This window comes from Culicoides brevitarsis, chromosome 1 (assembly GCF_036172545.1).
Source record: "Culicoides brevitarsis isolate CSIRO-B50_1 chromosome 1, AGI_CSIRO_Cbre_v1, whole genome shotgun sequence".
NCBI classification, from domain to species: Eukaryota; Metazoa; Arthropoda; class Insecta; order Diptera; family Ceratopogonidae; genus Culicoides; species Culicoides brevitarsis.
Window position 1 is genome coordinate 10,051,721 of NC_087085.1, and position 11,714 is coordinate 10,063,434.

The following is an 11,714-nucleotide window of genomic DNA, read 5'->3' on the forward strand; positions in this document are numbered from 1 at the left end:
CTTACAGATTAAGACAACCCATAAAATATTACAAAAAGCCTTGACATCGAATTATTTTTAATTTTATGAAATATTTTCACACATACCAGACACTATTCATGCCATAACCAGCAAAAACTATGCACAAATCCATGCGAAAATTAGTCAATGTACTTTTGGGGGGATTTGTTGTAGCTAAAAACTTTTTCAAATGTCCAACGTGTGCCAGATGTGTCTCGTCGGTGTCCCCGAAAATGTACAGATATTTATAATCCTGGACAATATTTTTGCATAATATTTGTCGAGCTCCATTGCATATATTGTTTTGCATCGTGTACTACTATGATGGTAATTATTTCTTCATCAATCTTCAGAAAAACCACACAATATGCACAAAAGTGACGTGACAAAATACAGTAGTAGCATTCGATAGTGTGAGACTGGCGCAACATTTAAATCGATAATATTATGTTTCAATATAATAAATGGTCAATTAATTTGCGATAATTGTGTGTGTTGTCGCACGAAAACGACGTCGAAAAAAAAAAATGCAAAAAATTCATGAATCAATATGGGAACGAGCCGGCGAGCGAACCGAGGGACATAACTATTTTTATTTTGTGTGACACAACAATATTTGCTCTTGTGATTTTTCGACATTTTTTTGCGAGTATTAACACGCCATTAACACAGCCTCGTCGTACACACAGACTTAACAAAAAATAAATAAAACAATTTTTAATATTGTGGTTGAAAAATCTGGTTTTTGGTTTTTTCACTATGCATATTGATTTACTCAAGTCATGTTTTTATTTGCTCGCGTATTTATATTCGGGCAGGGTTTGTGTATATTTTTTTTATGTCGAAATCATATTGTTAATATTTGGGCAGCGAATGCAGAAAAATTTAAATAAAATTGACAAATAAAAATAATGATGTACGATTTTTCGGGAACGCGCGTCAATATATCTTGCGGTGCAAAAAAAAATATAAAAAATGAAAGATTAACTTATCGACAATCCCCTTCGAACAGCACATGTGACTATTGAGCAACATCTGCGATGAGGCACTCAATGTTTTAGAAGCGAAAACAATTAATTGTAAAACCACTACATTATTCAGCAAATATTCCAGATTGGCGGAGATTTGTTTAATAAAACAAGATGATTTATGAAAAAAAAAAAACTCGGAAAAAAATGTTGCAAGATTAATAAAACATTATTATTATTGACAAGGGTATTTAAAAGGCCGTGAAAAGGAAAAAAAATGACAAATGACTTTTTTTGTATTGGATTTTCTTGTGTTTTTGACATAAATTACATTTTTATTATGGCATCTTTTGTGATTTTTTTTTATATAATTTTGTATAAGGCTAGAATTCAATTCTTAAACCAAGGTTGACAATTGCATTTAACTTTAGTGCACATTCCAATTTTACGGAGTGCGTGACATTTTCTTGCACAAATATTAGGATCACATCCTTTACTTAGATTTTTATCCAATAGAAAATGTTCAAAATTAATTAAAAGTCGAGCTGAATCTTCATTTCTTTCAATATTTATGGATTTAGTTAGAACGATGCCAATTAATGAAATAATTATCACGAACTTCATTGTTAATTATTTTATTTGCTCGGTAGTTACTGGCACGACTTGAGTTATGAATTGTGAAAAAAAATGTCAAGCAATTTATTTATTACGGTAGTTAAGTTAGTTGTAACTCATTCATGACCTTGTTAATGGTTTCCTGTTACTTTAATCTAATCGTAATAATGCAATGGAATAATTTTTTACAGGAAATGCAAACACAAGTCATTAGAAATCAGGTCACATGAGATTTTTTTTATCAACTTTTAATATGTCACATGATAGAAATTTTTTTTTTTATTAAATTTTCTCTTTATTGAATAAAATAAAAAAAATAAATTATTAATAAAAAATATGTAATACAAAATAATATTTTTAATTCAAACACTGAAAATAAAATTAAAATAATGTGGGTTAAAATTATTTTACGATTTTCATAAAAATAATTTGATAGTTAAAAAAATAGAAAAAATATTTAGAAAAATGTTAAAAAAAAAATTAATTTTGAAAAATTATTAAAAGTAAAAATAATCATCAGGTCCAGGATCGGGATGAGGATCAGTGCATTTGCATTGCCCATTCTCACATTTTCCTTCTTTTTCGGTTTTGGCACATTTTTTAGCGCATTTCTTGTCTTTGCACTTTTTCTTCTTTTTCTTTCCCTTATTTTTCTTGCCTTTTTTGCCTTTCTTACCTTCAAAATTCTCAAAACTTTCTTCGTTTTCTGCTTTAAGTAATGCAAGAGTTTCTTCTAATTTTGTAATGAAGAAATCATCTGAGTTTTCATCTAAAATATGGTTAATTTTAACGAAAAATCAAATAAGTTAAATAATTTACCATAAATTAATTGATTATTTTCATCCGAAATGGAATTAGAATCTTCTAAGTCAAATTGATCTTCCTTTCTTTTGTAACCATTTGCAGAAACTAAAGCAATGCCAAGTATAAGGGCAATTACTATAAGTTTCATTTTATTTTAGTTTTTATAATTTTTATGAAAGTATTTTAATTGGCAGAATATAAATTACTTCTAGAAGAAAAATGCAAAATTGATCGATTTTTATAGTTGTATTTTTGGCTTTATCACTGACGTAAATGCATATTTCTATAATTATTATCAATTATTTTATGAGAAATCGGAAATGAATTTATCTTTAAAAAAAAACAACTAGAAAGTGAAAAAAGTGACGTAAATTAATTAAATCTATGTAATTTTTTTTATAAAATTAAAAATTCAATTAAAATAATTTCAAAATATAAAGAAGAAATTAGGTATATCAAAAAATTTGTATTGAAAATTTTGTAAACATCGATGATTTTTTTTTAAATTAAAAAAGTTAAAAATCTTTCATAAATTGCAAAAAAAAACATTAAATATTTTTAAAACTTTTATTGAATTAGAATTTTCAAAAAACTCGATTTTAAGAAAGTTTCAATCAGTTTTTTTTCACGTTGATAAAAAAATATGAAAAGATGTATTTTTCAATCATTCAAAAAATTTTATAGGGCAACATTTAACAACAGTTGCATCTTCCATGTTGACAAAGTCCTCTTTTGTGATAACATGCACATTGTTTGGTACATTGTCTACTATCACATCTGGGATAATACCGACCTCGACGAGTCTCATCGCTATCATTGTCTCCTTCCGCTTTCAGCATTTCAATACATACTTCTGCTTCATCAAGAAAGAACTCATTTTTTTCTATAAAATTTATTAAAATTCTTAAAATTATTTTTTAAAAAAAATTAAAAAATTACCATAACTTAGTTGACTCGAGTCATCGGAAATCGAATTAGAATCAGAATCTAATTCAAATTGAACTTCAATTTTATTTAAATTGACAGCAGAAACCAAGGCAATGCCAATTACAAAAATAATTAATGTAAATTTCATTTTAATTTATAATTTATTTTTTTATTAAAACGTCTTTAATGGACAAACTTTAAATTTATTCTACGAACAAAAACCTTCCTTGAACTTCCTTTTATAGTTCATTGCATCCCATTATCACTCACATTGACATTGTACATGACTTTAATTTTTTATCAAACGGAGACTTGTTTATCTTTTTTGAACAAAACGTCTGGAAAAGATATTTTTCTAGAGGAAATTTGACCCAGTTTTGACCAAAAGACGTCTTTTTCTTTCATAAAAAATAAAATAAAGATAAAACTTTAAATTAAATTACACTTTTTTTTTGCTCTTCGTCTCTAATGCCATTAAAACATCTCTTTAAAAAGACTGCTAATTACACAAGCGCGCGCTCTTGACAAAAAAATACACACACTCGCTTCGCATTACGCTCAAGTAATCAAAGACTTTTTTTATTTTAATATTTTTTTAAAATTTTATTGAATCAACGGGCGCGCGCTAAAAGTCATCTCGTCACCAAAAGTCGTTACATGTTATCTTTATGGATCAATGCTCCGTGTATTTTTTTTAAATTTAATGCAATTATAAGTATTTTTTTCGTTTTTACTTTTTTTACACCCCGATTTTAATTAACTTTATTCAATTCACACACAAACAGAGACTGCGCTTATCAGATGCTTTTTTTACAAATAATAAAAAAAAACATAAAATAAAAAGAAAAAAGGCATCTTTTAATGTTCTTTTTTTTTTTTGCTGTGTAAATTAGCTCTTCCATGCAAATACTTTCTGCGTTATCTAAATAACTACTTCTGTGAAATAAAAAAAAATCTGTGAAGAAGGCATTAACGAGGACGTTAATTAAATTATATCTTTGACATGTTGGCGCACTCGTAATTATGAAGTGAGGAACGAGGGGTTGGGCACAGGAGAAAAGTAATAAAAATACGGAAGTGCCTGCTGTTTTTCGCGTTCTCTTTAGGAAGTGAAACATTTACTAACAGAAAAAAAAAATTTTTCATTAAAAAAAAAATTCTCAAGTCAGTTTTTTGACAACAAAGTAAAGATCAAGATGAGTAAAAAATTTAGTTCAAGAGTGATTTTGTTCGTATATTTTTTTTTAAGAACGTTGAATATAAAAAAAACATGCCACGCCTTTTTTATTTATTTTCATTTCTTTTATATACTTTCTCATGTTTAACTGTTGGTATGGCACGCTACAACCTCATAAATATTAACTTATGTGCGTTTTGTATGGCGAATGATAATTTTTGAATAAAAAAGATGTGAATATTGGTTCATTTTTGGTGAGTTGCTTAAATGACTTTAGTCAATTTCTTTGTTGTTAATGGCATGAATTTGGGAAAAAAATCGAAATAAAAATTTTAAAAAAATTGTGTCAAAAAGATTTTTAAAAAATTTCGATTTTATTTTTCTTATTGTTTAAAAATTCTCAGAAATTATTTTTTGTGTCTAAAAAATTTAGCTTTTTCAATTTTTTATTAATTTTTTTTGTCAAAATATTTTTAAAATAAATAAAAAATTTAAAAATTATATTAAAATTAATTTAATTTTTAAGACCAAAAAAAATTAATTAAATAAAAATTAAAAAATTTTTTTTGATCATTTCATTTTTCATTGTACAAAAATAATTTTTAAAAAAAAAATTTTTGAAAAAAATGAATTAAATACATAAAAAATTTCAATATTTTATCCAAAATTTTCTTATTTTTTAAAAATATTTTTCTAAAATTTTTTAATATATTAAAAAGAGAAAAAATTATTAAATTAAATATAAAAAAAACTAATTAAAATTAAAAAAAAAATTAAATAAAAAATTTAAAATTGATATAGAAAAATAGAAAAATTATTTTAAAAAATTAGAACAAAAATAATTTTCTTTAAATTATCGTTGATTTTGAAAATAATTTTCCAAAACTGATTAAATGAGAAATTTTAAACCAATAAAAAAAAATTAAAAAAATCAAATTCTTAGATTTTCTGAAAAATATTTCGCCGTTCTATTTTCTTTCTATTTTTTAAAAAATCTAAGATCTCAATTTTTTTATCGGCTTAAGAACCTTAAAATTTCTCATTAAATCCATTTTAAAAAATTAGCTTCAAATATCAAAATTTTAACTCAGAATATATCAGATTTCCAACTTTGAAAAAAATTTCTCATGCAACAGATTTTAATCTAACAGGTTCACAGTAACACCTCTTTTAGATCCTTTTAATCCCATTTTACCTCCGACTGAGACGCAAACGTTCCTCATGTGCAAAAATGAACAATCTAAAATATTGCGAAAACTTCCCCTTATAACATTTTTTTTTTTTGCATAAACGTTTCTACAAATCTTTTTTTTTCTAATACAAAAGCGCTAAAAGTCACAAAACACCCCTGCTTAAAATAAAACATCAAATAAAACGAAAATTAATAACAACATAAAGCAATATTTTTGCAAATTGCCATATTTCAATGCACATAAAGACCCTGTAATTTCCATGTTATTTCAATCTGATTGAACATCCCACACAAACAAGACGTACGCACGATACTTTGTTGTTGTTGTTGCATTATCCAATCATCATTACTATTAAAATTAATATTAAAATTTCAGCTTATCCATGTCGGGAACGGAGTGAATTTAATAATGTGGTAGTATTAAGAAATTATTATTGTAACAAGTTGATGGGAGAGTCGGAGTATTTAATGAAGGAATCATTTTATTATTAATAGTAATCAAATTTATTATCTCAGAAAGTTGCAAATAATAAAAGGGGATTAAGGGTCTTTTTATGTGCAAAATATTAATGAATCAAGAAAAATTTACACTCTGAACGAAGGAACAGATTTGATGTATTAATCAACAAAAAATCGCGCAATTTTCTTGCTGCTTTATTGACACAGCGATGACAAAAAAAATGTTTCAGAACAAATACAGAAATGAATAATTCAAACACCAGTCAGAATATTTTTTACGAGTGTGTATCAACGCCGCATAATTTTTAACGTAAACACCGGCATGGCTATGATACGCGATGCAATGACGGGATATGGCGAGAGCGAGTAATGCAAGAGCCACAAAATACCGAGGATAAGAATTCATTTAAATTTTTAAATTTTTTTGTATTAAAAAGTCAAACAAAGTGCGCGTTTTCTGATTGTGGTCTCGTTCATTTTTTTTGCTACTTTCGCATGTACTTTTTGACAGTAATGGTATTCAAATTAAAAATGTAAAGTGATGGTAATGCAATGTAAATGTCGAACAATTGGAAGCAAGAGTCAAGGGAAGGAAAAGGGAAGCAACGATGTTTGGAAGAGTTTTGTTTTTTAAAGAAGCCCATTTTTGCGTTAAGAAAAACATTGCTGTAAAATAAAAATTGTTAGTTAATAAACATGGACGAAAATTTATAGAAATATTAAACAAAAATATTTTATGACATTTAACGATTTCTAAAAAATGCTAAAAAAAATCTAAATTAATTTTCATAAAAATCTAATTTGTAAGAAATTGGTGCAAAAAAATATTTTTAAAAAATTATTATTAAATTATTCAATGAAATAATAAATTTTACGATGTACAATAAAATTATTTAAAAAATTCGTTAAATTTATATCATTATTCAAATAAAATAAAACCAATTGAAAAACTCGAAAATTTTAGATTTCTGCTAATTTGAAATAGAATATTAAAAAAATTATTTATTAATCAAAAGTGGAAAAAAAATATTATTTTTTTTATTAAAAACAAATTTCATTTATGAGCAAAATTTACAAAAAAAAATTAAATTTTTAAGCATATTTTATTTCTAATTAAATAACATAGTTAATAAAAATATTATTAAAAATATACCTATTAAAAAAAAAATTAATTAATTATTAAAAATTAAAATAAAAACTAACTATGTTTTTTAATTAGAAAATATTATTTTATTTTAATTCAATATAAAAATTAAAAATTGAAAAAAAAAATAATTTAATAAAAAGTAAATTAAAATAATCATTCAAATATTATATTTTTTTAAATTAATAAATCTAGTTTAATTTTTAATTTAATTTAATTTTTAACTTTTTATCGTTAATTTTGAAAATTCAAATAAATATTTACCAATTTTAGCGCCCTCTGCCAGAATATACGCTGCAATGCATGAGGCTCGTGACGGAATTTCATAGGCAATCCATAGTGACGAAATGAGTCGGCTGAAATTGAACTGTTATACATCTGTCAGGTAAGTATACCAGTACTGGTATACTTACCTGACAGCATATAACAGTATCACTTTCGATCGTCTCACTCAGTTACCCGGATTTCGCATGCCATCCAGTCACGAGCCTTTCGATCCAGCTTTCCGATTGTCAATATTTTCTCACTTTGTTTTGGAATCGCACAAATAAAAATTATTTCAGTATTTTTAACAATTAATAAATAAATTAAAGGTTAGTGTCAATGAAAAAAATTAACAAAAAATTAAAATTATCATTTAAAAGTGAAATTATTAAATGTTACTCCTTACTTTTTACTTTAATAAATATTAAGTGAACGACCTAAAAAATTTTTTCGGATCAATACGAATTATTTTTTTAATATTTCTTCAAAAACTTCAAAATAAAATATTAAAACTGAATGAAACTTCTTACCTATTTTTTTCCAGAATCACCCCATTACTTCCTCATTTTCGAAGATTGCAACGAAACACTCGTGAGTCACTGTCGGATGAGAGAAATGTCTTCACAATAGAACCCACTGCCCTCTTGTCGGGTAGTTTTCGAGATCAAAAGCCGTCACCGGGAAATGGATGAAGTTGTCTTTCGAGCGAGTCAGTCGTTGGATACGTTAAAGGTAGGTCCTCAGCCGAATTTTGGCCTTGAAAGTGCTTGTTTGATGTCCAAAAATTGTTCAAGGGTATTATGTAACAATCCCTTAACACACACATTTAAAAAATTGATTTCGGTAGTTTGCTTGTAAATAAAATGTTGTTTCTATTTCTTCATCTGCTTCTTATCTGTTGTGACTAATGGATGGTGTCAGTAATAATTTAATTTGTTGTAATTTTGTGATAAAATAAGGCACGAAAAAAAGTATTCATTTGAAGTAATTTTTCCGAAAAAAGGTACAAGCGGGAATGGCAGCCGAAAATTCTATGCGAGTCGTGAGACAATATTCCGATGAGGCGAGGCAACAAGCTGTTAGAGTAAGTTTTTCCCACATTTTTTAATTTTAAAAAATTTTAAATTTATTTAAAATTTTATTTAAATAAAATAAAATAAAATTAATAAATAAATTAAATTGAATGAATTTTTGAGAAATAAAATTTAAAATTAAAAATAAAATAAAATTTTCCAATTTAATAATTTTAAATTAAATAAATTAATTTTAATTTATTAAAATTAAATTTTAATTAATTTTTTAATAAATATTGATTAATTTATTTTTTCAATTTAATTTAATTTTATTAAATCAATTTTTAATTAATAATTATTTAATTTTATAAATTGTCAATTTAATTTATTTAATCTAATTTTATCTTAATTTTAAAAAATTTAAATTAAATTTTATTAATTTTAAAATTTAAATTTCTTATTTATTGAAATTTATAAATGAATAAATTAATTAAAATTTAAATTTAATTAAATCAATTATTTTATTTTAATTAAAATTTTACGAATTTTCGTTTTAGGCGATTCGAGATCCAGCATTCGATACCGTGCGAGAAACTTTGAGGAACATATGGGCCAGTTTAGGAAGAATTGCCGGTAGTGTTTCTAATTTCGCGAACCAAATTACCGACCCGAATGTCATTCAAGAGCAATTAGCTTTCATTTTTCGTGATGAAAGTAAGTTTTTTCCGATTTTTTCAATGAAAAATAAATTTAAAAAAATTTTACCTTTTTTTAGTTTCCCGCAACAACGCTTTTTTCGTGCTAATTGGCTTGGGATTCGGCACTACAGGCGGTTTTCTGCTCGGATTATGGCTTGCCAGACCTCATCTTGCCGAACCCATCATGAAAGCAGTTGCCTGTGTCTCGTACAAAGATAGCGATAACGTCACAATTTGCCAAACGAACGTTCCGCATCTTCGAAGTAGCTCCGATATTCTCGTAAAAGTTCGTGCGGCATCCGTAATGCGTCTCGACGATCGAATTTCGCACGGTTACGGCAGATATTTGCGACAACTCATCAACAGATATGACTCATTCCATCCGGAATTGCCTCTCGTGCTTGGCAGAAGTTGCGCGGGAATTGTCGAAGCTGTGGGACGAGGCTCGAAATGCGGTTTAGAAATTGGCGATGAAGTGTGGATCGCGTCGCCGTGGTATAATGCGGGCTTGGCATCGGATTATGTTGTCACGCCGGAAACACTTGTCGCGCGAAAACCCTTTTTAATTGGCTTCGAAGGAGCTGCATCACTGCCATATAGCGGATGTGTCGCGTTAACGGCACTAAAAACGGCGAATTTGAGCGAACACACGACGTCGGGCAAGAGAATTTTGATCGAAGATGGATGTTCGCCGGTTGGATGTGTTTTGACGCAATTGACGAAGAAATGGGGAGCATTTGTGACAACGACTTGCCATTCTCGAAGTGCTCCAGTTGTTAAAGCGTTAGGTAAGAAATTAATTTTTTTACGTTTTTTCATCAAAATTGGCTTCATTTTCATTAAAAATTCATTTCATGCTCGCATTTTTAGAGGATAGAGGTAAGAAATTACCCGAAAAATGCTTCAAAAAGTCCAAAAAACGACAAAAGCTAAAAAAATAATTTAAATTTTTTATGAATTTCAGGAGCTGATGATGTCATTACCTTCCAAAATGACAGTTTTACGCCATCGTTCTTCGAAGTGAACATCGCCCAGTCGAATTTTATCAACGAATTGACGTCGCGAGAGAGTTACGACGTGATTTTTATAACGACACGCTTGCGTTACAGCACAGACTTTTTCTGGAAGTTCGTGAAGCCATCAGGAACGGTTGTGAACACAGTTGAGCCTGATATTGATTCTGATCAGTACGGAGCGTTTATGAGACTGTTTTATTCTGTAAGTTGAAATTTCAACTAAAATCATGAAAAAAATTAAATTTAATTTAAAATTTTAAATTAAATTATTTTTAATAAAAAAATAATTAAAATTAATTAATTTAAATAATTTAATTTAATTAATAATAGTTAATTTAATTAAAATTAAAATTTAAAAAATAAAATTTACATGTAAAATTAAAATTAAATTTTAAAAATAAAAAAAATAATTTAAATTAATTTAAAATTTATTTAGAATTTAATTAATTTTATTATCAATTTTTTTTTATTAATTTTAGTTTCTTATTATATTTTTTAATTATTTTTATATTTATTTCAATAAAATTTCAATTTTTCAGATGTACATTAAGTTAAAAAAGTTTGGCTGTTTCTTGCTGAGGACAGAACCAACGTGGGATGGTCCTCATTTGTGTCATCTTGCACTTGATCGTCTTGCTGGGTAAAATTTTTCCTTTTTTTAATAAAAAAAAAAAATTAATTAAAAAAATGTATTTTCAGTTATGTTAATGACGGCATCCTACAAACCGTTGTGGACCAAGTTTACTCGCCGCATGAAGCGGAGCGCGCCCTTGCGCATGTGATGAGCGACAAACGCATCGGGAGCACACTCATAACGTTCAGATGAAAACCGAAGCCGCTTCCGCTACGTGAAAGTTTATCAGATTTGATGATGACTTAAAACTAACAACAAATTTTTTGAAGATTTTTTTCTTTGACGAATATACGAAAAGTGTTGAAAATTTGTGTTCTAACAATGTTTAAAAGACAAAAAAGTGTAAATAACGTGCTTTGAATGTGTAAATATTATATTGAAAATTTAAATAAAAAAAAATATTTATTGACATCTATTAATGAGCCTTCAGTTAATTTTTTATTAAAATTAATTTCTTCTGTTCTAATAAAAATTTAAATAAAAAATTAAAAAAATAAAGTTCTTTAAAAATTTTCATTTTTTGTTTTTTATAATTTTTCAAATAATTTTTTTTTTCAATTTTTGAAGAAAATTAAATAATTTTTCTTTACTCCAAAATTAATTTTTTCAGTTGGAAGTAGTAAATATTTTTTTAATTTTTTAAACAAAAAAAAAAAAAAATTAAAATATTAGATTTATTTAATTTGAAAAATAATTTCCAAATTTATTTTAAAGAAAAGAAAAATTTAATAAAAAATATTAATGAAAATATAATTATATTTATATATAAAAATATATTTAATAAAAAAAGAATTTAAAAAACT

The 11,714-nt window shown here is 26.3% G+C and overlaps 1 protein-coding gene across 1 annotated transcript; it reads left to right on the forward strand.

The window, feature by feature from the left end:
* The first annotated feature begins 7,787 nt into the window (after positions 1–7,787).
* LOC134836786 (reticulon-4-interacting protein 1, mitochondrial-like) lies at positions 7,788–11,306 on the forward strand. Its single transcript, XM_063852004.1, has 8 exons — positions 7,788–7,879; positions 8,095–8,282; positions 8,554–8,634; positions 9,121–9,277; positions 9,339–10,049; positions 10,226–10,479; positions 10,817–10,917; positions 10,977–11,306. Exons 2-8 carry the CDS (start codon positions 8,235–8,237, stop codon positions 11,101–11,103), a joined length of 1,479 nt encoding a protein of 492 aa, XP_063708074.1. The 5' UTR covers positions 7,788–7,879; positions 8,095–8,234; the 3' UTR covers positions 11,104–11,306.
* Positions 11,307–11,714: the final 408 nt, after the last annotated feature.

Excerpts from the sequence above, each read along its gene's own strand:
- LOC134836786 (XM_063852004.1), top strand. The coding sequence starts at position 8,235 with ATGGATGAAGTTGTCTTTCGAGCGAGTCAGTCGTTGGATACGTTAAAG. Across the intron at positions 8,635-9,120 it reads CGAGGCAACAAGCTGTTAGA|GCGATTCGAGATCCAGCATT; the intron begins GTAAGTTTTTCC and ends TTTTCGTTTTAG. Across the intron at positions 10,918-10,976 it reads GCACTTGATCGTCTTGCTGG|TTATGTTAATGACGGCATCC; the intron begins GTAAAATTTTTC and ends ATGTATTTTCAG.